At 41.7% G+C, this 27,845-nt stretch overlaps 2 protein-coding genes across 2 annotated transcripts in view; one reads left to right on the plus strand and one right to left on the minus strand.

Moving 5' to 3' along the window:
• The first annotated feature begins 455 nt into the window (after window positions 1-455).
• Window positions 456-20,034, plus strand: itpka (inositol-trisphosphate 3-kinase A). Its single transcript, XM_048270753.1, has 7 exons — window positions 456-1,181; window positions 8,584-8,683; window positions 12,624-12,837; window positions 15,448-15,652; window positions 16,591-16,692; window positions 18,643-18,714; window positions 19,052-20,034. Exons 1-7 carry the CDS (start codon window positions 747-749, stop codon window positions 19,253-19,255), a joined length of 1,332 nt encoding a protein of 443 aa, XP_048126710.1. The 5' UTR covers window positions 456-746; the 3' UTR covers window positions 19,256-20,034.
• Window positions 20,035-22,192: 2,158 nt separating this feature from the next.
• The window catches only part of ltk (leukocyte receptor tyrosine kinase), a 57,908-nt gene continuing 52,255 nt past the window's right edge, over window positions 22,193-27,845 (minus strand). Inside the window, exons 25-29 of the mRNA XM_048228717.1 lie at window positions 26,874-26,966; window positions 26,407-26,508; window positions 25,559-25,693; window positions 25,154-25,244; window positions 22,193-24,417 (exon numbers count right to left, since the gene is read on the minus strand). Coding sequence (XP_048084674.1) covers window positions 23,287-24,417; window positions 25,154-25,244; window positions 25,559-25,693; window positions 26,407-26,508; window positions 26,874-26,966 — 1,552 coding nt within the window. The 3' untranslated portion in view covers window positions 22,193-23,286. The remainder of the gene's footprint in view (window positions 24,418-25,153; window positions 25,245-25,558; window positions 25,694-26,406; window positions 26,509-26,873; window positions 26,967-27,845) is intronic.

The raw sequence follows: 27,845 nt of genomic DNA on the forward strand, positions 1-27,845 counted from the left end.
TCGTCACTTCACTGTACATTTCAGTGTCGTTACGGTCACAAAATAATTAATTTGACGTGCAATAAAAATGTTGTCTACTTAGAATGAATCAGAGTTTGTAGAAACGTGTAAAGCCTACCCTAGACGACGCAAAATAGATCTGAGAATGCAATGCAAACCTTGCATTTCACGTTGACGGTTGTAGCCTGGCATAGCAAATTCAGTTTAACAGAAATACAGAATACACTGATGGAGAGTGTTCTTCGAGTAGGGCAGAATTTATGGGAAATATTCTTTTTTTTTAAATAGCCTAGCCAACTAGTTTTTTATCAGCAACAGGGGAAACGTTGGGTAGCCTAATGCAGGAGAACAGTAGGATACTGAATGAGGAAATGAAAACTACAACAGCACGTACCAAACACATGGTAATGTAGTCAGGAAGAGAAGGGGGGAAAATTCAAATGCGGAAGATAACCTTGAGATCTAAACCAAACCGCGTTGACGCTGTCGCGCCTATGGGTGAGAGGGATTCCCCATAACCAGGTTATCTAAACAGCTTCAGCAGTGAGTCGAACCAACTCGGAAGGGACTGAAAAATAGATTAAAAAGTCGCAATCTTGCAAAATAAATATTGCAAGTTATATAGTAGACCTACACCATGAACTCTAAATGGAACTAATTACCGTGACGCGTTTAGAATAGCCCAAATATTCTGGCAACACTCGAGGTATTTCTACTGCTACTTTGGTTTACAAGCGTCCTTGCCAATGCCGAAGGAAAGGCGGAGGTCCTTGAGGGAGGTAGGGCTTTCCAGGTCTGGGATTTGCGACGGGTCAACCAGGGAGCGCAAGGCAAACTTGAAAGCGACAGAGATTTGTGATGAACTGTTACATATGGCGGAACAAACTGGCTCAACAAGTGGGCAAGCAGAGTTTTGCGGAGGTGACGGGCTGACAGCGCGGGGGACCTGTCGAGTTCCCCAGGTGACCATAACCCCCGAAGGCGATGCATGTCCGCGGGAGATGAAACTAGAGGAATGGGGTGAGGTAAATGGGACGCTACGACGCAAACTATCAAACTCGTCTATCTCATCGACGGGTTCTTCGACAGTGTTTGAAGAATCGGAGGATGACATTCTAAGTGATAATGAGACAAAGAGCAAAGGAATCGTCACCCTAGAGCAACTGGTGGACTCGGGAGAAGTAAGTCTCTTTTGACATTTTGAACGCATATTGAAAATAGGTCCCATTATGTGGCATAACAGTGTAACATTATTACATAATTAAAGTTGCAACTTGTTTTTGTTGTAGCCTAATTGGTTCTAGTCATGTTGATGAATGTGAACCAAATAGCTATATCTTTGCAGGCCTGTTTTGATTAGGATTGCTTGCAATGCTGTTTGCATGGACAGATTCAGATATTTTTGGTCACTATAATGCAGAAAAAAGAAAGGAATTGATTTCTTATTGATTTTTAATTAATTGCATTACAGTGTAATGATAGGCTATGCTGGTAAAGCAATATCACACTTATAATTCAGTTTTGTCCACATGAAACAGACGACAGCTTTCCTCGGCCTGAATGTGGCCACGGTAATACAAGATTTGCATATGATATTATCTGCGACAAATGCTCTAATAGGCGATAAATGGCTTACACCAACAACGGCAAAGAATTGTGATTTGTTTTTCTTTCAAGTGACTGAACCGAACATACATTTTAACTGGTCTTCTTTAACCTTTAGTTTAGAATATTCCAGTGAAGGCCATTTCTATTTTGCCACAAATGCTTTAAATGTGCCCTTGCATATTCAGGCATGCAGGCTGTTGGTCTTTCTGGTACTTTGAAAACATTATAGACAGTATCTCAAGCCATCAGAAAATCCCAGCCTTGGAGCTCACTTCAGAGAGATGCTGTTCCAAACATGGCAATTTTTATATGACAAGACATTTTGTCTCCCGTCAAACAAACTAATCTCAAAAAAACTACGGCACTGATCTAGAGTTGTTGAATTTCACCACTCACAACAACTCCATTACTAGGCCTGGACTAGAGGTCCATTTCTTTAGAAACTGGACTTGGACAGTTATTATACAACATTGTTCAGAGTGCATAGCACTTATAAACGGATCATCTTAAATGAAGTTGTAGTTGTAATAAATAACATCTATATTACATGTATGTTATTACATTTTCATGCAGGTTGTGTGACATTAGATGAAGCATATAATCAACATTAAATAAGCTGTCACATATGAGGAAATTGGTGAGAATGCAGGCTATATTGTGTGTGACCAGAGCCCAGTTTTATATGGTGTGTTGTGGCTAGCAGCACAGACCACACATATAGCCTAGTTAGCAAGGGGAGGAGGGTATTTTCCACTAGCCTGGTCAGCCTTCCATTTCTCTCAGTCGGTCATGGAACCAAAACTGAGAACGAGACCTGACAATGCAACTCTAGTGGAAAAGCCACATTTATTTGTGCATTCTTTCTTTTCCAGTGGTTGCAACAAGCCGTAGTTGTAGTGATCTGGTGGTTATGCATTCATGTAATAATTTGTTCAGTAGTGGAAATATGTTTCTTCCGCAATTTTTGGTCACATGCTTGTCTGCCTTATAGTTTTTACACTATAAATATAGGGGCCTATTACTTTACACTTTATAGTTGACAAATATACCTGGAGATATCACCTGAATTCAAAGACAACATTCGTACATCAAATATTTTCACAAGGTTGCTGTATCACAGTCTTTGACACCAGCCAAAAGTATACCTAAAAGTGATAAACACAGCTCCATACTGAGCAGCTGCATTCTGTCCATATTGTGCAATGATGCTTGCTTGAACAAGAGGTTATTAATTGTCTGAAGCATTTAGCCTTCGTTTCTATCAGTTATGTGATCTGTTTAACGTCTGCTTGTGATTTTGGCCTCTGCTTAGCTGTGGAGAATGCCTGCAGTCCGCTACATCTTCGGCTACGACCATAGATGGTCTGTAGCTGTCACCGTGTTTTAAACAATTAGAGCTTCGTCTGTCTAGAATGCTGTTCTGTATCTAATTGTGTCCATCTGACTGTTTTAGAAAAGGCTTGAACACCTTTGGCTATTGATTGGACCTCGTAGTTGACTCCCATGTTGGTCTTTTTCCATTGTGCTGAGACAATAGGCAACAAATGGAAAAATATGAAGAACAACAACAACAACAAAAAAGCAAACATTGGCATGCAGTTTGACATTTGCACACAATCCCACGCCCACACATTGACACACACACAGTCCATGATATGCCCACGCACATTTTACCGTTTCAGATAAGAATATAAACATATACACTCTCTCACATAAAAACTGCCACTCATACACATGGATTCTCTATTGATGTTTCTTTTTGACACATGCACATAAATATCACAAAACACACACGCGCACACACACACACACACAGAAACATACACTCCTCTCTCTCTCTCTCTCTCTCTCACACACACACACACAAACACATAAACACATAAACACACCCACACTAACACACATCCACACACACACACACACAAGCACAAACACTATCACAGTCTTTTAAACACTCTGTCCCCCCCCTCTCATAAACACACACTCAACACCCATTTAGCTCACACAGTCCTGATAGACTTACCCATTAGCTTCGCTGCGTATCTGCAGCAAATCAGCTTTAGCCGCTGTGACATTTAAAGCAGAAACCGCTCGATATCACAAACAAAGCTGTGTGTACTTGCTGAGGGGACGCCAGAATAGCCTGTTACATTTATTCCACTCAACAGCCATTTTGGTTCATCATAACTGCCAACAATTCTTTTTTTGTTACTAGGAAAACCTGTATTGCGAAACACAGTTGCCTGTCACATTGTCTTTGTACTTTCACTTACACACACACACACACACACACACACACATGCACACACACACACTACACACACACACACACACACACACACACACAGACACACACACACACACACATGTCAATACTATTTATATAAAAGTAATGTGGTAAGCACTCTGCAAACATCCAAATCACACACCCACCTATGTGCATGATATGCACACACACACTGACACTCAAACACACACTCACCCAGTCACACTTGATGTCGCTCACACATGCATACACAGCTAAATGTCAACTTCTCAGCTGTTACGCAAATACAAGTATAATAACCATTTTTTGTTTTAGAAGTCTCTCCCATCCACACTCTTCAGGAATGTTAACTGCTTTTGTTTTGTCTGCAAAGAAGTACAATGCACCCAAGTTTGCTCTCTCACAACCAGGGGTGTAGTGGTAAAATAAGAGGTGGGTAAACTATGAATTCTGTGATCACGGTAAGGTGGACTGCGCCATGCAGTATCGGATTTTTTAAAAAGGTATTTTGAACATGTTTGATGATGGTTATTGTCCAATCTTTATAACAATACCAGTGGTGTTAAATGCTTCCTAGAGTGTTGATGAGTGTACATATTGTGAATATGGATAATGCAGTGTGATTTTTTTATGTTAAAAGTTGCAATTGGCGAATAAACTTTTTTAAGAGGTGGATAAACTCTATTTCTGAAATTTCAGAGGTGGATAATCTTTGTTTACTTGCGTTTAGCCTCCACTACAACCCTGCTCACAACCCACCAACTTCTCATGGGACCAAACAAAATGTCCACCACATCTTAGTTCGACCACAGAATTATATGTACACAAAGTGCTGTGACACAATTTCATGGAATTCTCCACAAAGCCTTAGACTTCTGCTTATCATTTGTACTTATCATTGGAAACATGATCTTGAATGTAGTGACTCAGCTTGAAGTGCCCATAGGGTCTTGGAGAAGAGCGTCACTGAAAGTACTCTATTTGTAAGGGTTTGAATTTCACTTCCTCATTGTCACACCTTTGGGTTCAATCCTTGTCAGCTCATAAAGTAACATAGAATAACAAGTGAAGACAAAAGAACACTTGACAGTCACTTGACATAGATGCTTTGTCAGCTGAACATGTTTTCCAAGGCAGCCTTTGATGTCTGCTGATTCTAGGTTGGTATTTAGCCTTTGTGAATTTCTCATTGGCTGATGTATGTTCACATAGGTACGTTAACATTGCCAAATAGTAAACTGTAGCTGTTTATATATCCACAGCAGATACGTCAGCAGATGCAATGGCACTGTGCTGTCACTGTTCCATGGGCAGGGTTTAGTTTTGAAAGTAAAGTAAACAGGGGCATGGAGAGTCTGCTCTCTGTGACCACTTGTGGTTTACTATGAGTAAGAGATCACCCATTCCATGTGTGCAACCCATTCCATGTGTGCAAACATTGAAAAAAATATACAAAAAGAAAGGTGCCTTGCACAATGGGTCATTCCTATATGTCCTAATTCTGGGTAGTACCTAGTAATTTGTGATAGATGGGCTTAGGACAAAATATGCAAATAAAAAAGAGGTATTTGCATGTAAGTTACTTACACATCAATTTATTTATGATCACCTCTGTAGTTTGTTGGTTACTCTGTTGTCCTTTTTAGATTATAGGCAAACACTCTTTACAGTTTGCCTATTCATTACAACACATTTCATTTTTTTTTCTCACATAAATGGAGATTACCAGTATAGAGAATGCCAGAACAAGCCCGTTTTACAAAGGTAAATGGAGATTGATAGAATATACATTGCATCAAAGCAGAATATTTGTTGTTTGTGCATGTTAGTATTATATGTATACATTAAACTGCATCAGATCCTAGCAGCTCAAGGGAAGTTCTGGGTTATGCTTTCAGTGAAGGGAAGAAACACGCCACCAGTTCAGAGTCAGTCAGTCATGTCCCCAGTGACACACAAAAGGTTGGCATGTGGAGTGACGAGGCTTTGGAAGGTGTGAACAGTGCACAATCAGTGTTCTCAAGTCATGTGGAAGAAATACAAACACAAACTGGTTGTGTTACACAGCAAGGCTTGGTTCCTTCACAACAAAGCACAGTAGTGAGGGTGGTACAGTGTGGGGGTTGATTTTGTTGGATTGCCAGTTCATATAATGCTCCATTACAATAGATTTTTTTAACTCTTAGAGATGGGACTCAAAGAAACCATTTGATATGAAATGAATCAATACTTAAACAGGAATTTATATGCAAAGATTTACCGTCAAAGCTGTAAAGGTATATCTGTGCAATAGCATCTAACTATGCTGAAGTACTTGTCTTATTGATTTTTGCCCCTGAAGTATAATTTTTATATTAAGGCATGTTGACTACAAAAGGCCAACATGCTATATCTGTAACCTACTCCTGTGTAGTAAACAAATGTGCACTTTTGATCAGCTCTGACCACTAAAAAATTTGACATTTACGCCCACACAGTTGTTTGTTGTGAGTGAACACGTTGCACACTCACATCCTCAACAAACCTCGGCCATGTGATACAATCACCTCAGCTCATGCACGGTGCTTGCGTGTTCTGCAGGTACCTTTCAATGCTGCTGGAGCTGGGATTACTTTATTGTAGAGATGCACCGATAGATCGTCTGGTGACCGGAATCGGCCGATTTTCACGTGATCGGCCATGACCGGCGACCGGCCGGTCAGTCTGAGACATGCCGATTTTATCCCGGTCAAATGCACTTGTGCGCCACAATTGTAACAACACCCAGCTGAGTTTGCAAAGTTTGAAGAAGCTAGCAACCAGGCCAACACTCAGGGCTGGATGTAGGGCTATAAAGAAAGCGCTAATAGGCTACTGAGTTTTTCTATGCAGCAAACGCTGTGCTTTGCCATTGGCCTACTGCGTGGAATTTACTAAGCTGTCACTTCATTAGGCTACGTAAACATCGCTCATCACCGTCCATCACTGCCGCTAATTGCGTGCCCACAGCTGAACCACAAAGCTGCTGAACGGAGATAACCGATTGCGACATTAAAAATAATCAAAGCGATCATAGGCTACATAATAAGATGTCAACAAGCAGCAACATACAGTAGCCCTAGTAGTTCTACTCCACTTAAAAAAAAAAAAACTCTGAACTATTTACTGCACTTTAGACTAGAGGGCTATGGCTTAAAATACCCTAGTAGATTGAGAAGTGGATGTCGTGAAAGTGAACAAAATGATAGCCTATTAGAAAGGCAAACAAACGTTAAAGTTGCTTTTGACATAGTAGCCTACAATGAAGAAAACTGATGCTCTGAATACTGAATCAGCCGTCTCTGAAAGTTTCTAGGCCTATAGCCTAATTGATGCATTTAACCGAATTTGGATTTCATTTTTCACCGCAAAACAGACGTGCACTGTTTTCATATATGGTGGAGCACCTAATCGCTATTAGCACTTCTCCTCCGCTGTGTTTGGTGATAGCCTAGTTTACAACCACTTTTCACTCGCCATCCCATAAATTCATCAATGCATATGAAAATATGTTACATGGTATGTTCAAATGTATCATGACAATTTTTCTTATATCTTTAGTTGGATATTGGATGTGAGAAGAATAAAATGGGTGTTCCATAACTTAACTTAATCCAGAATTTGATACTGCAATTAAAGTTAGACTTGAAGAAGAATCTGTCTGCTCACCAGTTCCATTTTTTTTAACAGCCATTTCATTATTGATAAGTTGATTACATGTCTTAACATGTTCTATCAAAGAAAAGATAGAAAATAACTATTTGTGTGTGTGCTGTAAAATGGTTAGAAGAAATGAAATCGGAATCGGCTAAAATCGGTATCGGCAGGTCAAACTCTAAAATCGGAAATCGGTATCGGCCCAGAAAATTGCAATCGGTGCATCTCTACTTTATTGTATCCTTGCTCATTCAAACACACTGCACTAAAGGCATTGCACCAGTCACTGCACTAAACCAATCAATAATTGTTGTCTAATTTGAATTATGCCATTTTAGCTGTACCATGCTCGGGTGCCATATTCCACATCCCCTTAGGTGTTGCTTATGTCCACTTCTTTTTTCTCTTTCAAGAAGAGTATTTTTGTCTGTCACTGCCTTGTGAGAGGGCGAGTGTGATTTTAGTTTCCCGCATTTGCATCACTCAGTGGACTGTTGAATATCTCAGTGCCCCCGGAGCCTTTCTGCAGGCCATGTGTCGGGTGACTAACACACACACAATTAGGGAACATCATAACCAGCCCATAGTTCCTCCCAGCGAGCTCAGGACAGGACAATGTGAGCATTATCGTTAGCGTTAGCGACTGTTAAATGCAAAGCGCGCTGATTGCCACAGTGCAAGTCAGGTGTAACCACAAAGCAGATGTGAAGCATTTTCTCCTTTTTTCTTGTTTGAAAAAAAAGTGGTTCTGTAAAGGGAGCCATTGAGTGACTGAAGAGGAACTTTGATAACTGTTGGTAAGCATCTGATACAGTATCATTGTTGTTTAGGGGCACTTTTTTTATAATCGAGTAGGCTCGGTGGTTTCTACTAGGGTCTTGCCTTTAGGACATTATTCTTCAAAAGCTCCTAGCAAGGTTCCTGTAGTGGAAGTTTTATGACGCTAGTTTAACAGCAACAATACCTCTCTCCATCTTTCTTTCTCTCTCTCTCTTTCTCTCTCTCTCTCTCTTCCTCTCTTTTTTCCATCTAAGCAAACTAAGCCATGGTGGAAGTTGAAGACCATAGTCCACCTCCCCTTCCTCGTCTCACAACGCAAACGCCTCTCCTGGGTTCAGCTCGCAGGCCATAAAGGTAACTGAGGTCAACAAAATGTCAGAATGATTCACTGTGTGGCCTTTTGCAGTGTCACATTTTCAACACCCACCCCACACCAAATATATGCATCTCTATGTCGTCTGGAAAATGTGTTCTTGGAAAGCTTGGAATGAGATGTTCATTGCACAATAAAATATCATGATATTGAAATGTAAATGTATTTATTTACTTAACATACAGTATTATTCCTTATAGTTTAGCATTATTAATTTACAAGGATACAAGGAGGTTTATTTGTCACATACATAGCAATACTAACGTAAAGCATGTAGTGAAATTTCGTTTGGTGTTCACAGGGCTCTACACTAACATTTTTTTTCAGGAGCACTTGTGCGCCCAAGTTAAAAAATTTAGGAGCACAGACAAAAATTTGGGCGCACAGTCAGTTCTGTACTTAACTTACACATAATCTAACATTATACTGCAGCTAACAGTTAAACATGCCAGTGCACCAATTGTGAATATTAAGAATGACTGACAACATTTAGGCTACAGGAAACAGGATTTTAAAGATCATTGCCTACTTTTCCTACATTTTGTTAATGTAAAATAATATAATACATTGCCATATTTGCATTTAGCCTGTATATCAAGTATCCTGCCAAATGTAGGCTAATTTATTTATTTGTGAATCCATCTATAGCTAAACCAAATATGCCCATGGTGACCTATCTGACTGCATACTGCCTAATACTAGGCCTACTACTAAAACAGTCAATTTTCTGTTCCACAAAACCCAACATAGGCTAATCAAGTATATATGTGTTTTATACTTTTAGTTTTTATTTGAAATATCTGCATTGATGGGGGCAGTAAACGTTAGGCCTACTTTGGTTTTGCACTTCAGCTTGTATTCGGTGTAAACAAACAAGCATGCGTGGAAGCCTGGAGTTGTTAGTAGCGTTCTACCTTTGAATAAAATGGGAGTATTACGGGAGGCTACTTTTGTGCCGGTGTTACATGGCAACTGGCTCCCGTGTTAACTGGCTGCGTTGATGACGTTTCATGATTGATGACGAGTCTTTGACAGATGTGGCCGCTTGCAGATTTGTCACTTTCTGATATACTAGAGACGCACACAAAATATGACATGAAAAGTCAAAATTGTATGTAGTACTACATGCACTGGACCATTAATATGCCACCCAAAAAACAAACACCTAAATAGCATAAATTAACTTCACGTGGGTATCGAACCAAGAATAAATTGACCTGTTTGCTTGGTAATCAGACGTCTATAAACTTGCGCCACGAGCCAGCTGACGGCACTCACAGAAATTGACTTCAGTTGTATGATTAAAAGAAGTCAGCTAACGTTATGATAATTGTAACAAGTTAACATAGCTGTTCATGTTATCTGGCTACCATGTTATCATGCTACCGTTGCCCAAGCCATTTAGTAGGCCTTCAAAGTATCATGGTTAAGTTTTACAAACGTTTCACTGAGGTTAGGCTGTGGCCGCCCCTACCTGAAGTGTCTGTAGAGCAAATAAATCAGCAAATAAATCAAATAAAAATGTGTATCCTTGTGTTGTGTAGCCTATCCTTTTGTCCAGCCTATTCTTTTAAAAATTCAGTTCATGAAACACAGGCATTGAAACCCACACTGCAATGGGCAGAAGTCTATAACGTGTCCATATTTTACACAAAATTTGTGCACAGGGAGAGTCAAAACTCTAAGGGTTATAGGCTATTAACGTTAATGTTGCTGACATGTAAACATGGGTTTGATATTTTATTGATATTTTATTTCCCAATTCACACGTTCATGCTTCTCCTGTGGCGCAACAGGTTAATGCTTTACATAGCCTATTACTTTTTCACGCAGTCGACATGGGTTCAATCCTCCCCATTACACGTTTTTTTTTATTATTATTTATTTATTTTTAGACCAGCAACGCTTCCTCAATTTAGGCTACAGATATTAGGTGGCCACAGAGAGCCTGACCAGCAGTCAGTGAAATGTTTGAAAACTTAACCATGATACTTTGAAGACCTATTGGCTTGGGCAACTGCTGTAGCAAGACAACACCATCAGCCATGCATGTTAACTTGCTACAATCATAAGCTGACTTCTTCAAATTGTATAGACTAAGTCAGGTAAATTTCACTGTGACTTATCAGCTGGTTCATGGCGCAAGTATGTAGATGAATGGTTATCATGTAGCTTAAGTGGTTTCATTTAGGAAGCAGGTTCGATACCCACGAGTTATTATTAGGCTATTTGTATTTATGTTTTTGGTGGCATATTCATGGTCCAGTGCATGTAGTGTACTACAGACAATTTTGACATTTAAATATGTCATGCATATTTGTATTTGTTCGTCTCCAGTTTCCATCAGAAAGTGACAAATCTGCAAGCGGCCACATCTGTCAAAGAAACGTCATCACTCGTGAAACGTCACCAACGCAGCCAGTTAACATGGGTGCCAGTTGCCATGTAACACTGGTTCGCTACAGCTATATTTTGCATATTGCAGCCAATACGTCAAACGGGGCTAAAAGGCATGTTAGGTTACCTTTCCATCTCTCGCTGCATTCTCAGAATCTCATCCTGTTCCTCCTATATCCAATGAATTAGGTGGATAGAATAACTAATTCTTCAATCTTTGCATCTTGGCTGGCTAGTCTAACTTTCCGCTTTTTCTGCGCGCTCTTGGATTTGATAGAAGCGACTACTAGCGAGTCACAACGCGAAACTGCTAACGTTGATGGGAGGTGTAGTTTTTATGCTGCATTCGCGACGTGATTCTATGGTTTGCACCAGTAATGTTTCTCGATGTTGCGGTGCATTTTGTAGACAAACATTGACATGGTTAGAAGGTCATTCGCACCAGTGCGCCGAAATATTTTTTTGCACTTGCACGGCATCATTTTTACTCGCATGTTTCGCAGTGAAATGGGTGCACTGTAGAGCCCTGAGTTCAGCTTTTTCTGTGCAAGTGTGAAGAAAGAAAGATCAAGAAATATTTTAATAAATAGCAAGAGAGAATACAAAGTGCAGTGTCTCATTTTTAGTTCTTTTTTTCAGTATTTAGCTCACGCTTTTACTGTATCCAAAGCAACTCACAGATGAGGACTTACATTAAAGCTACAATGCCTGAATAGAAGACTTTAGAGTGCAGTACATACTATGAGATAAATAGAGGATGATTGATTGTGCAGAAGTTTCAGTGACAACTAAAGGTACCCACGTGACAAACAGAGAAAATAATTAACAGATTAGTTAGATGAATCTGAACTGTCTGAATCTAACTCTTACTGCAGTCACTCTTTTGCCATCAGGGTTTGTTGTACATGTTTGATGTTCTCTGGGTTGGGCTTATCAGTGGCAGATGTTTTAGACGTAATTTCATCACAGTATGTGTCAAAACACGTGCCGTGGTACATCCAAACGGAACACATGGCGAAATCTGCAGTCTGCCTACTGCTTCGGGGAAACTTCCAGAAACAATTGAAGCAGTTTCCCGAGCACTGCCATTTTGTTCCATGTTCTAAAAGCAAACTTGATGTTTGTTTGCCTTTTATTTCCCGGTAGACATGTATCTATTTACACTTCACAGGGCGTAATCATTAGCTCCTTTGAACATTTAGAGGAATATGGTGGAGATTGACTTTAAATGAGAGTTGGTTGTCTTTGTTTTTTTTAGCACTTTCCCAGAAATTATGTTATTTTTCTTTCTGTCAGCAGCTCGATGGTTCCATGCAATTGCACTTCAATTCAATTGAGAGTGTGTTTGAATGATTCCTATATTACGGTTTCATGTTGGCGACGCGTCATGCGTTGATTAGACAATCAACTGCACATTTAGTAGTCTAAATTCAGTGTAAAATGAAAAGGCACGAACGGCCAAGTTACTTTGTGTGCTGCAGTCTCCTGAACTGACATCCCCTCCCCACCCCGTTGCCTCCTCAGGTAGTTTCAAGTCTGGTGGTGAGGGGACCATCCTGAAGAAGTTCTCGGAGATCGAGAAGCAGTGTTTTGAGAGACTGCAGGGTGATGCCCTGGTGGGCTTTGTGCCGGCGTACCACGGGGTGGTGCAAAGCGACGGGGAGCCCTTCTTGCAGATGACCGACCTGTTGGGCAGCTTCGAGGGCCCTAATGTCATGGACTGCAAGATGGGAGTCAGGTAGGATGCCAGGATGGTATTTAGTTTGCATATGTTTGCAGCATTATTTCCTTGTTACAGGGTCCCTACAGGTCCTTGAAATACATTTTAATAACATCTTTATATATGTCATGTTTGAAAAGGCAGGAAACCTAGTCTATCATCACTATAATACAACACAATCAAGAAATGATTTTTCAAATTCTTTATTCCTTTCATTTCTTTAATCTGTGCCACAAAATATGACATGTTCGTGGTCCTTGAGTTATAGGCAATTTGGCCTGGAAAGTCTTTGAATTTGATGTTTAAGAAGGTGTGGGGACGTTATCAAGGCAAGTCATGGTTTAAAATCATGATAATCATCATTAGTCTCATTGAGAACTTTTTCAAAGGGTTTTCATATTTCTTATATCTCAAGTAATCTGTTTGAATCGGTGGCTGTTGGCATTTTACACTACTGAATGGTTCTGCAGTCATGACAAAAAGTTAGCTGCAACGGTTTAACAGTTGTTAGTTGTTATTAATTTGTTATTGTTGGCACGGGTGGCCTTTTATTTGTAGAGATTTAAGGAGAAGCCACGTTTTGTGGGGAAGAAAACATGGCACATTTCTCTGCCAGTTGTAGTTTCATTTCCTTAATATTTCTGTTTTTTTGTTCACTACTATTTGAGGGAGAGGTTGTAGCGTTCAGTAACATAATCCATAGTTGGCATGATGTCAAGTGTTGGAAAACACCTTTGTGTGGCGATGTGCCAGTGGAGGTGAGGGTTAGAAATGCAGAGATACACTGGCTTTCTCAACTCTATGGGCCACCTGGTTAGGGTTCACTCCCCAGTCTCCTGTTAGGGAGGGTGGGGCAAGACTCACAAGAGAGAGGCCTTCTTAGCACAGACAGGCAGCCACAGGTTTCCTGTGCATATGCAAGACAGTACCACATACAGGAGCTCACACACTCGCACACACGCACACATACGTACACACACGCACACATACGCACACACACAAACACAAACACACACACACACACACACACATGCATACACACACACATGCATACACACACACACACACACACACACACACACACACATACACACACACACACACACGTGGGGCGCCCCTGAGGACTTCCTTATCACTACACACTCACAGCCACACACTTGCAAACACACTCTTGCAAACAGAGTCATGTCAACCTCGGCTGTGGTGTTTTGAGCAACGAGGACTCCCCTCACGACTTCCTCCTTATATTCTCGAGATGTGTGAGTGTATAGAAGTGAAACTGAAATAGTTAACAGAAGTTGGATGCTCTCTCCAAAATTAAAGGTCACATACTGTATAAACTTGAGTTGTGTGTCCAATCCCTGTATTGCAATTTTCTGTTGCATCATCATTCTTAAACTTGTTATGAGCTGTTGGTCTTATTCTTAGTGTACATCTGTCTTATTCTTTAGACAAAGGGCTGTCCCAGAGTCTTCTTAGCATTTCCTTATCCTAACTCTTAACTGTACTTCAGCTGTGTTATGCAAGCAGGTTTGGCATAGTAAGGCGGGATTCACACTGATGGCAAGCAGTAGATTTTATATTATTTGCTATGGTTTGACAACAAATGGTTGGCACCGTGAGCATTTTGCTAGTGACATAGGAACTGAGCATTGAACTTTCAGAACATAGTGCCAGGCTCAGCAATGTCAGTTTGATGTATCCTAGGAGAACTTCAGACATTCTGACCAATCAAAGCAGTAAAATTTCTCATATGTGCGGGACGCTTCTTTCCATTGTAGGGAAATAAGTACCCAGTAGCTTAGCAACGAGATATAACTTTTTTGAATCAGTCGAATTGTGATCCGCACCCAAGCCATGCGAGCCCAGCTGAAGGGTAACTACAGTAAACAGATTCTCCAAACAGTGTTGGAACACCCCATATATCCAAGCTGTGCGGCAGCTGCCCGGAATGCTCCACTTGAGAGCGCCGGAGTGTTCACAGACCTCCGCTCTGGAGGCGAGGCCCTTTTATTTACTTTCATTGGGGAACTCCAGGCCAAGCCATGCTGTCTGCTCTGTGTCTGAAATCACCTCTCGTCGTACATCTACTCCCCTCCTGCCTGCACTGCCCTGTCTTACCCCACCACCTCCATTGCCCTGTCTCACCCCCTCCTGCCTGTACTGCCCTGTCTCACACCCCCACCACCCCCCCCGCCTGTACTACCCTGTCTCACACCCCACCCCCTCCTACCTGCACTGCCCTGTCTCACCCCCTCCTGCCTGTACTGCCCTGTCTCACCCCCGCCTGCCTGTACTACCCTGTCTCACACCCCTGTCTCACACCTGTCTCCCCCCCTCCCTACCTGCCCCTGCACTCCCCTGTCCGCCCTGCCCTGTCTCCCCCCCCCTGGTACCTGTCTCACACCCCACTGCCCTGTCTCACCCCCTCCTGCCTGCACTGCCCTGTCTCACCCCCGCCTGCCTGTACTACCCTGTCTCACACCCCACCGCCCCCTCCTACCTGCACTGCCCTGTCTCACCCCCTCCTGCCTGTACTGCCCTGTCTCACCCCCTCCTGCCTATACTGCCCTGTCTCACCCCCGCCTGCCTGCACTGCCCTGTCTCACACCCCAACCTGTTCCGCAGGACGTATCTAGAGGGGGAGCTGGACCGGGCGCGGGAGCGACCCAAACTGCGGCGCGATCTCTACGAGAAGATGCTGGAGGTGGATCGGCAGGCGCCCACGGCGGAGGAGCACAACCAGAGGGCCGTCACCAAGCCACGCTACATGCAGTGGAGGGAGACCCTCAGCTCCACACACACGCTGGGCTTCCGCATCGAAGGCGTCAAGGTGAGGCCTCGGCGGCAAGGCAAGGAGAGAGGGGTGGCCAGCCAGAGCCAGAACTGCTCAAGGGCATCTGCTCAGCAGTTGCCCAGGGGCCTGAAGTTAATTAGATTTTCTCTCAGGTGATGATACTGTACCTGAGGTAACAGGTTTTGAGCAGTGTTTCCAGGTCGTAACATGACAGGTTTCTCCTGTTCTGATCGGTTGATTGTGAAGTTTCTTGGAAATTGATAAAGTTCCCAAGAGAAGAATTTGTTGCCTAACACCTGTGGGGAAGTGCCTCAACAACATCAGTCAGTGGCATTGCTCAATAACTTGCCCTGTGTATCATCTCCTTCAGGTAAAATGAATAAAGATGAGTCAGCCTTCAGTGAAATCCCACATGCTTGAACCAACCAACAACCTTGAACATGCTGCTGGAGCTGTTTTTAAAGGAAGCTGTGGATGTGTTGCTTATGTTTTTTTAACTGTGCCTTTTTACTTTGCAGATCTACCCTCTAGCAGAATTTGATTTAATCACATTTGTGTACAACATGAAAATACTTGTTGCACTTACATACAGTTATTCAAAACTCATACATACAATCTCCTGCCTCAGTATTGATGAATAGGTGTAGAATTTTCACTGGGAGTCATATACACTCATTTCAAATTAAATGCAAAGGACATAATGTGTTTGATGATAAAGCTTGTGATTGTACAGGATATTATGATAACTTTTTTGTTGGTAAGCAATAACAGTTATGTAATGCATGGTATGTTATACACTAGGTGTACCTAATCTAAGCCTAAAGCAGATTCTAGTGTTAGAGCTAGCTGTGTTTTGACAGCTTTCGACGGTAACAACTTATATCTGTCTGTGATCATGAGTTTAGAAACATGACAGTTTCACCTCTCACCTCATCTCTCACCACTGACTGCCTCTCTCTCTCTCTCTCACACAGAAGTCAGATGGCACCTGCCGGACAGACTTCAAGAGAACGCGCTCAAAGGTGGACGTCACTCAGGTCTTCAGGGATTTTGTCGGGGGAAACACCAACATAGTTGTAAGTGACACTGATGGCATCCAGCTCCACCAGTTCAGTCAATCCCTTTGCGTACACACTTGCCGTGTGTTAAGAGTCATTATAAAAACAAAACATCCGGATGTTTGTGAGGTTGTCACCAAGAAATCTGGGAAACTCATGAGAATTTGATATTTTTACATGTGGATACACACAGTGCTATATTACATCTTGTGTTACATCCTCAACAGACATTGTTATAGTTACGTTCCTTAGAATATGCCATTGATTTCGACACAATTATACTGTACGGTACAGGCCAAACGTTTGGACACACCTTCTCATTTCAATGCACTTTTCTTTATTTTCATGACTATTTACATTGTAGATTCTCACTGAAGGCATCGAAACTATGAATGAATGCAAAGTTATTTGGCCCACAGATGAATATTTGTCAAGTTATGGCTTGCTGAATATGATATTAAATAAAATAAAATAAATAGCGACTTTGAAGAAACTACAATATAAGACATGTTTTCAGTTTTCACACTTTTTTGTTAAGTACATAATTCCATGTGTTCATTAATAGTTTTGATGAATCTACAATGTAAATAGTCATGAAAATAAAGGAAACACATCTGTGTCACATGAATGAGAAGGTGTGTCCAAACTTTTGGCTTGTACTGTACATATCATGTAAAGCATACAGTATAATATAATAGTGTAATTATCTTGGTGCTGCCACTGCTACATTCTAGTATGTCGTTTATGTCTTTAAGACATTTGTTTTCATGATCTCAATGTTTCAAGGAACATTACATGTTACTCTAGTGGGTTGAAGTGTGTTAATTAGACCGTATGAAATATTGATTGTACCTCACACTTACTGGATGTGAAGAACATTTACACTACTGGTCAAAAGTTTGAAGTTACTTAGACATTTTCATTCCACTCCATTATAGACAGAATTCCAGCTGAGATCTGTTGCATTGTTTTTTAATCAGGGCAGCAGTTTTGAGATTACGTTATGTGCATACATAATTGCAAAAGAGTTCTCCAATGTTTTCTCAGTTAGCCTTTTAAAATGATAACAGATTAGTAAACAGAATGTGCCTTTGGAACATTGGATGAATGCTGATAATGGGCAAAGTAGATATTGCATTAAAGATCAGCCATTTCTTTCTACAGCAGTCGAGAACCCTTTTGCAATTACTGTAATTTCCCAACTATTAGCCGCTGTTTATACATTGATTTTGCAAAATTTCTTCAGCTATAAGGTTAATACACGGGGGCAGTTAATGTGGTATGGTTTTGTTTTTTTAACTTGTATTAAACACTGTCCTGTGGCTTATACACAATGCGGCTAATACACAGGAAATTACTGTATGTAAGCACATACCTGTAATGTAATCTGAAAACTGCTGCCCTGATTAAAAAAACAATGCAACTTATCTCAGCTGGTATTCTGTCTATTATTAAGTAGAATGGAAATTTCTAAGTGACCCCAAACTTTTGACCAGTAGTGTATATGTTCTTCACATCCAGTAAGTGTGAGGTACAATCAATATTTGATACGGTCTAATTAACACACTTCAACCCACTAGTTCAACCCACACTCCTGTGAGAATGGAAGTGTGATGTATGTACAGTAAGTCCACGTTACTAGAAAACTGAGTGAGTAAAAGGTAGTCCATTTCCACTATAGTGTATACATTATATATTAGTTAAGGTACAGTACATGACCATTAGTGTAAATAGTGCTCCACCCTAACTGCTTGTGATGTTACTGTTAAATATTTAAAGTTACTTTAACCCTGAAAGCAAATACTTACTTTTGATACTTTCTCAGATACCACATGAATAAATAGCCCAAATGTTGGTTCATGCCATGGGTTTTCTCTCATGCTCTCATTTTTTTCCTTATCTCTCTCTCTCTCTCTCTCTCTCTCTCTCCCTCCTTTTCTTTGTTCCTCTCTCTTTGCCACTGAAAAGAATGCATATGTGAGTAAGCTCCGAGAGATCAAACAAGCCCTGAACACATCAGAGTTCTTCAAGAAGCATGAGGTTAGCAAGCAGGGTCTCTGGCTGCACACAAACCTCAGACTCATCATCCAACGTGTTAAGACATAGAAGAGTACAAGAGGACTTTAATGTAGCATTTAATATAACCTGTATGGAGTGCTGTTTTGTCATCTAAAAGTTTTGTACTTAATTTACAAGTAATTATGTGTAACTATTTACATCATCACTTCTTTGATAAGAGGTTTGACATGTGATAAGGTTTGACATTTGAGCAGATACAGTACAGAGGTACAAGTGTTTTGGAAACAAGAGCATAGAAACATAATGAACTGAGGCTCTGCTGGCATAATGAACTGAGCCTTCCTCTGCTGTCCTGCAGGTCATTGGTAGCTCCCTCCTGTTCATCCACGACCACACGGGCCGCGCCGAAGTGTGGCTCATCGACTTCGGCAAGACCACTGCCTTGCCAGACGGCCAGAGCCTGCAGCACTGCACGCCGTGGAAGGAGGGGAACCGCGAGGACGGCTACCTGTGGGGCCTCGACAACCTCATCCACACGCTGGCCTCGCTAGTCCAGGGGTGACCCCTGACCTCTAAGGCTGAACTCTGACATCAGCCGCAAGGATGAGGACTCACAGTACGTCACTCTGTCTGTTTTGTTGACACTTGAAGTGTTACATTGTTGCTGCAGACATTGTTGATGCAGTACTTGAAGAAAAACGTATCAACAAACTATTGTGTCACGTTAAAAGGGCATCAAGGCCATCGAACAAAGCACAAAAGCAGATGCCCGAGTTCAGTGCCAAAAATAACAATATTCTCAAAATATCTCCTGTGAATATACCATGAGTCCTTTAACCAATTAATCACATTCCTCCTGTGAGAATGGAAGTGTGATGTATGTACAGTAAGTCCACGTTACTAGAAAACTGAGTGTGTTTGTGATGTGTCATAAAGTGCACAACAATTGCATTAGGGATTGCAACTCTATCACTCTAACGCCTCACCACCCCAACAAGATTTTGCAGATAGCAGTTTCATACAACTGACTGATGCCACTTTACACAGCCTGTACAGAGAAAGTAAGGAGATATAGTATGTTTCAAACTTTGTTCTCATATCCTCTTATGTTAAAGTGATTTTTCCTCTTATGGCAAAGAAAAGCAGAATATTTGGATCCACTGTGAGTACTAATAGCTGTTTTTAAAGTACTGTATTCCAGTACAAACCCATTAAGCACACTTTTTTCTGAAACTTCTTCAAAGTTCACGACACTATGCAAAAGTATTTGCATTTTGCATGACATGTAAATTTGTGTATTGTTTATCCATGATACATCTGTGAAATAAAAAAGTAAATATACATTCAGTGCTATCTTGCTTATTTAAAGATTTCCTTGCTTGATGGTTACAACAGCATGCACACCCTTAACTGTTTGTGGTTGTCTGGGTTAGGGTTTAAAAGCGCCATGTCCTCAAGTCCTCATTCTCTCTAGGCGACATGAAATAAAGGCCAATCTGAATGTTTAGACAGCAATTATGTCAAATATAGCTGTTCTTCCTCAATAGTTTGGTATGAGATCGGTATGTGTATAGTCATCATTCCTCTATGGTGCGTACATCAACAAGTAGGTTTACTCAGGACAAACTGTTCCCTTAGTTTACATACTGTGACTGACGATACTTTTATTTGGACAGAAAAGATAGAAGCAGACAATAGCAATTGCACCATCACTGGTTGAATAACCTAAGCCAGTTCCTTGTAGTCATCCTTCAGTGCAAACAAAGACAGACAAACAAAGCAAACAAGCAAACCCACAAGATATTAAAATAAGTTAAAATAAGATCAAACCCTTTGTCTTAAACACCTTGATAAACATTGATTGAACTTGATATACAGGGCCAAATGGTTTTTAAAGACATTTATTTTGATGGGAATACAGTGTCATCAAAATAAGGAACCATATACAGCAGTGTCTCATTTGTGGAACACAAAAAGGGAGCTAAAGTAGTTCTTAACGCTATTCTCTCGTAAACATAAATACACAGAGGAAATAAAATGGACACGTCTTCAACTGAACTACAGCACTTCAGCACAGGGTGCTGCATTTCAATGAAGACCGCAATCTCCTGGTTCAATAATAAGTACTGCAGGGCCCAATAGCAAGGTCCATGCAGACCAGTGGCAGTGATCATCTACAAGAAACAAAACAAAGTATACTCATAAAGTTTTTTTTTATAATATATAAATATATGAGATGAACATGGCGTAGCTACATAGATGACTTAGTCCAGTTGAAAGAATCCAAAGAATAACAATAACGCAACACAGTTGGAGTACAGCTAAGGATGTTTATACTAATGGTGGTATGGTCAAATAAACTAAAAGAGCTGAAAAGTAGAACTGAAGAATGATGTTGATGTACATCACAGCAGTGATTCACACAGAAACATCTCCTTTTCCCAGTAAAAGTCTGTTAAGAGTTCTGCAGTATGCAGACGGATGTGCAAATCCAGTGACCAAAAAAAAATCATTGTAGCTACAGAGGTCGATGTTGCATTGTAGTTGTCAAAGGCTTTCCATTTTAATTTTCTGTTCAGAAAAATATGGCTTGTTTAAGTGCATACAATAACTTGGTGGTTGTGTTAGAGCTATACAGATGAAAGCATAATATAGCACCTAAAATAATAGGGCAAAAAAAGTAAACTATGTACACAACTGCAAAAGAAATGAGAGGATTTTAAAGTAAATAAGGGCCAAGAAAACAGTGGGCTAATAGGAAGAAACAAACAACCATTAGTATACATTATGTGCCATGTTGTACATCTCATACTACTTGTTGCCTGAGAAACAGCACTAAATGATGCACTCGAGAACAATGCTGCCATCCAGTGCCAGTATATCACAATGACAATGACACGAAATGACAAAAATACTGGGTCAATGTTGAGTGTTAATGTTGAGTGTTAATGCTGAGTGTTAATGCTGAGTGTTAATCTCTGTGTATACTGGAGGCACGTGGGGACACACTACCTGGTAATCAACACCAGCCATCAGCCATAGCACATATGACCCTCTATGAAGCCAGAGATGGGGCTTTGAAATAGAGTATGTTTTGTGAAAAAGCCTTTGAATGTATTGACATACCCCCACACTGTTTGCTTTTCATTCTGAACTATCAGCAGAACAGCAGAGGTAAAGCTAATAGCCCACTATCAAGGCATAGCTGCTGTGATATTTTACATTTGGCCACCTTTCTCCTGTTTAATGTGACCCGTCTTGGGCCATCCAACCTAGGACTTAAAGCAACACCAAAGAACTTTTCCTCTGTCCCAAATAACGATGTCCATAGACAAAGTAGAGAAAGTTGCATGATTTTATAAAAGTTTGATGTATTGCGACATCAGATGCAAGTCAAATTTGTAGTTTCTTATGTCTCAATCTATTGAACTACAGATCCGCTACCCGATCTGGAAAACTTACATAGTGCGGTTATAGCCGATAGAGGGCCGCAAAGCGAATGCAGAAGTGCCGCTCACCCTGTTACGAGTTGATGAACCACTGAAACAATTTTGGAAACATTATTTTAAGGTACAAAAAACTATTTGGTGTTGCTTTAAAAACCTGTTACTTAAAGATGGCATATAATCAGTGTGCCCCTCCCCCCTAGTATAATGGCAGATAGTGACAAATGTACAGCAGGAACAATGGGCAATATCTCAAGAGCAGCTAATAAGACTAAGCGGTCAGCAATTTGTATGTACATTATTAGTGCATAAAAAAAGAATCCATTCTCTGTGTAAAATCTAAGCAGCCATTAACCCTCAGTTGCTTTACTAAAACCTTTCCACACAGAAACAAATAGATTCTAAAATATAAGTATATACCTGTATTGTGAAAAACAAAAACAAATTCAGACACATAATATTGTACCAACTCCCTAAAACATTCTGCCGTTAAATCCAAAGCCTAAAAGTACCATCAGACGATCACATGAGTATAGGATCTTCAGAAGTACAAATCAACTGTTATCAGTAGAATCTAGAGTGCTACACAGCCATCATTCCTGGAGTGCAGAGCTGGAATGATGAAACCAGAACTAGAATGCATAGCTGGTTGAACCTTAGCAAGTGTTTTTCACAGTATTGATCATGAGACTCCTCAACATCCTCAAATAAAAAAAAATCTCTGACCTCCTATTTTAACTCTAAACTCAGATCTTTCTTATATTATCTGTTTAGAATCTAGTGTTTGTGTCAGTCTTACAGCATCTTCTGTCTGTCCATTCCCTGGGTCTTCATAGGTGAGTAAATATTTAGAAGCTCCTGGGTGCACCTACTACCCTTTTCGTTAGTACCAAGGCTACTTAAGAAACATTACTATGTGTACAAAAAGGCTTCATTTCGAATATATATATTTATCTATAGATTTTTTTTAAAAATGACAAGCATGTGATTTCTTCAGCAGGCCAATTATGGCACACTGAAGAGTCTATTCCAGTGTATTGGTGTTCCAGTGTGTAAAATGTAATTCCAGTGCTTGCGTTGTGACGTATCACTCCAGTGATGGCGGCCTTGTGTGTGGTCACCTGAGTGAGGAAACCCGCGACCCCTACTAGACGGGCGTGACGCTCAGGTCCTCTGACAGGGAGAAGCCCGAGTCCCTGTCCCGGGTGGGCTTCTCGGCCTTGGCGTGCCGCTTGATGTCCTCGTGCCCGTAGCTGGCGTGCCGCTTCACCAGGGGCTTGTGTCCGGAGGTGGAGGGCAGCGCCAGAGCCAGGCCTGCCAGGGAGAGGCCCGGTGAGGAGCTGTGGACAGCGGCGGCCGCCGCCCTGCTGGGCTCTACGGCCTTGGGCACCACCAGAGGCAGGCTCTCGGCCTCGTAGCTCTGCTCGTCGTAGGCGTAGTTGACGTTCCCGCAGGGGAAGGTCTGGAGCTTGGCCAGGTCCATGGCGCTGGCTGGCGGGACCCCAGACGCTCCACCTCCTCCCCCACCAGCTGCAACTCCCAGCGGGCTCTTCCGCAAGGACAGGCCTGAGTTCAGCCCTTGGGGGCCCGTGGAGGTCTGGCAAGGGGCAGGCAACACTGTTGCAGCAGGCACCAGGCCCCCGGAGGCTTGGCCACCACCGCCCCCGCCCGCCGATTCTGGATCGTTCCGCTCTGAGGTAGACAAGGGTGCGCCGGTCGGGACAGAGCAGGCTGCGGCGGAGCAGGACAGCGGCACAGACTGCGTGTGTGACAGCGCCGTCTTGGCCCGGCCGATGCTCTCCAGCACCCAGGAGCCGTAGGTGGGGTTCCACAGGTTCTTGGTCTTGTTCTTCAGCTTCTGGCTGCCAGACGAGGAGCTGCTCCGTGAGCAGGGTCGGTGGTGGGGGAACTCGGTGGCCGCAGCGGCAGCAGCAGCGGTGACCGGAACCTGGAGCCAGGAGCCGGAGCAGATGGCCAGAGGCGGCACTGGCTCGGCCCAGGATGGCTCCAGGGCGTCGCGGTACGATGCGGCCGCCTCCTGGGGCAGTGGCTGGGGCCTCTGGAGAAGGAGCCGGGGCTTGTGGATCTGTGGGAGTGGGCTGATGACCCCGCCCAGGGTGACACTTGCCGGAGGCAGAGAGGCGTCCTGGGACAGGGAATGGGACACCAACAGAGGGCTCATGCTTCCGGAACCTTCCGGGCGAATCACAGTGCTTCCTTCGTCCTCCATGGTCGGCCCGTACTCCACTGGCAGAGGTGTGTTGATGACATCGGGGTCCTAGGGACACGGACAGATAAAAGACATTTCTGTGTCCTTATGTTCACTAGAGTTAGAGACTTAATGCTGTGCTTTAAGATGTACATTAACACTCCATCGATGTAGATAATGAAGTTATACATTGACACTACAATGAACATTTTCAATGAATGAACATGATCATTCAGGAGTTTCTGGAAAGATGTATGAAGTTGTTGCTCTGGCTGAAATATCTCCCTCTATCCTATTTCTCTCACCCAAAGTGATAGGCAAGTTATGAACACATTTGTTGTATGAGAAAATAAGGAAGTTAATTATGACTATTCAATGAAAGGTTCTGCACTGCAGTAGGCCAGACTATAGGTTTGTCACTGGCTGGATGGAGACACTGATTGCAAACAAGCTCATGAGTGATGAAGTATGACCGAACAATATTTAAAACAAACACTATGAGTGTTACTGTGACAGTCAAATAAATAATATGCTGATGCTAGGCAACGATCTACACTGAAGAGCAATTAATAGCTAGTATTTATATACCCTTTGACCAAAGCTGAAGCGTTAAGTAAATATTTGGACCATTCGCGATGCCCCCTCAATGGCTTGGTAGTGTTAGCAATAGCAAGGAGCCAGGCAGTCATGTGGGTGCCTGGAGACCTCAAGCGTCTCCAGAGAAGGGCAAAGAGCGATGAGGGATCAAACATTTTGCCTAATATGGCGGTCAGAACTGGTTTGATGCCTGTCTGTCTGGTGGTACCTGAGTGCAATAGTTGATCCTCTCCAAGATGGTGGAGAAGTTTGGCCGGTGTTCAGGGCAGTGCTGCCAACACTGGGTCATGATCCGGTAGCTGCAGAGTGACAAGGAATACTGTTGAGAACTACATGTGAGGACTGTTTTGCTAACATCATGTTGGAGGTTCTCACATTCATCAACAACTATACTCTGCCAAGAAAGAGCAGAAATTGAGAGAAATCCACCCAAAACAGGCCATGTCATTGAGTAATTGCTACTGAACCGGGTCATCATTGCATAACATTAATTGATTGCATCAAGAATATCAGTGTAATCCAATATTCTCCAATCAAAACTCATGACACTACATGACTTACAATAAAAACAACATCTGAACTAATTCAATGGTGATGCAATAAAGTTACTCACACGGGCCCTGGACAACTCTTAGGTGGGTCCATCCTGCCTCCACTGGTGACAAACTCCAGTACTTCCTGATTGGTTTTACATGGGTAGGGCATGTAGCCCAGAGAGAAAATTTCCCACAGCAGTACCCCAAAAGACCTGCAGAGGGCGGCAGAGAAGCTTGAGAAGAATGGAACAACACAGTGGATTTCAGCACTCTACACAAGACAAACAGGTTTTGCGAGAACAGAAGGCACATGCTTAAGTTGCTTATTGTTTGCACGGCAAAGTAGCCCACAACAGCTTGAAATAATTGTTACGGGATATGCAGTGGCCATGACATTGTTTGTTTTGCAGTGTGGTAAAGGTTCTCCCATCAACACTGACCGACAAAAAAAACTTTTTTGAATTTTCAACCGACCTCATGAAAGGGGTAATTCTGCTGTAAATCCGAGAGAGATCCTGTGGGCAAGTGGAGGAATTATCATAGCTCGGCTGTAAACACTAAAGATGCCTTAAGGGCACGATTAAGGGTGGAAAGGACCCATAGCTAATGGAGCTGACAAGCTATGACACAAACCTCCCAATACACACACACACACTACCCAACTTAGCCCTACTTCCAAATGAGCATCCCAGCTGTTATAGATAGAACACACTGACTGACCCTGTTGAAGGACCCATCGACAAACCCATGCTGTATTAGCCTCATTTCTATCAGAGAACTAAAGGCCAAATAATTGATATAGCAAATATATCTATGTATATGAACAAACTATATGTCTTGATATCTTTTTTTATGTCTTTTTTTATCAAACATTGTAATAGTGAGAAGTATTATTTGAACATGTGTTGGTGTTGTGTTATGTTACCATGTGTCTGTTTTACAGGTGAAAATGCCCTCCAGAAAAGCTTCAGGTGGCATCCACTTTACCGGCAGCATGGCACGGCCACCTTTGCGATAGTAGCTTGCCCTGGAGGAGAAATACAAGGCACAGGTTTAGAAGTCAAATTGCTTAATTAAAACCATTCATTTACCCATGATGACTAAAAATAAAGCTGATAGTCCAAGCACTTAGGAGAGAGAAAATAACAAACATATGCTGTGCAAAGCAAAAGAGCTTTGTAAGCACCTGACACATAACTAGAATCTTGGGGGAATGTCTCCCAACATGTGAATGGTTCCAAGGAATTAAAAAAAGAAGCATAAATCAGCTCACAGATTGAGACATAACTGTGACAGGAGATCCTACAACAGTGTCTGCAAAAGTGATCAGAATATATGGATGGAAATATACTGTATGAGAGTGTGTGTACATCTGAGTGTGTTATGTCTCACCTGTATATATCACGGGCCATTCCAAAGTCCCCAATCTTGGCCACTCTTTCCTGACCCGTACATGTCAGAAGACAGTTTCGAGCAGCAATATCTCTGAGAGAGGAGAGAACGTAAACAACAGACTGTGACACAATTTACACTAAGAGATCTTATTACATCAATTCACAACAAAAATTAAGAAAATCAGAAAAATATCAGACAAAGAAATATAGATATATTAGTTGTCATAATTCCTTTTCAAAGTCAATAAGGTGCCATTCGGTTAGAAATTCTCCAGACTACCATAAAATAGTCACTTGTGTGCACTTCATTATATTATGCTATTGCTTAATTCATACATTTGGTTGTAAAGTAAGGAAGCACACATTTAAAAAGTCACCCACTGGAAATGCCATTCTTTTCATTGCACAATGTTAAACCATATAAACCTGGCAGACTAAGCATACAATAAAACAGAATATACTATACTGTAGGATTTCCAAAAACAACATATGGAATAGATGCAGAAAATATGGAACACAATATATATGAAAATGTGGCCAACATACTGAGTGTTGCAGGCTGCTTCTATATTTCATATTTAAAACTAGCTTAGTTTGTGCATTTGTCAGTTACCTACTGTGCTATTCTTTCCAAAACCCTGAGAGGGATTAAAGTCTAACTCAAGCCCAGACCACCTGAGAGTCTCACTCAGGTTAGAATCCAACTCAATGCTGACAGATACAAGACGAGGAGCTTTACATCAAAATTTAATTTCAGAGATCTACAGACTGCCACTCTGCATTCACCAGTAAACTTGCAGAGCTGCAAGGCTGAAGGAAACTGACTACAAATTTTATATTGCTGACTTATCTGGTTCAACGTTTGTTTTCTTCTTTTACAAGCATCTGGACAAAGAGTTACTCTATGCCTTTTTAATAGCATTTAGTTGGATAGATATTTCATTGCTTTGCAAGAATCTGCTCATATAGT

This window comes from Alosa alosa, chromosome 19 (assembly GCF_017589495.1).
Source record: "Alosa alosa isolate M-15738 ecotype Scorff River chromosome 19, AALO_Geno_1.1, whole genome shotgun sequence".
In the NCBI taxonomy this organism is placed as follows: Eukaryota; Metazoa; Chordata; class Actinopteri; order Clupeiformes; family Clupeidae; genus Alosa; species Alosa alosa.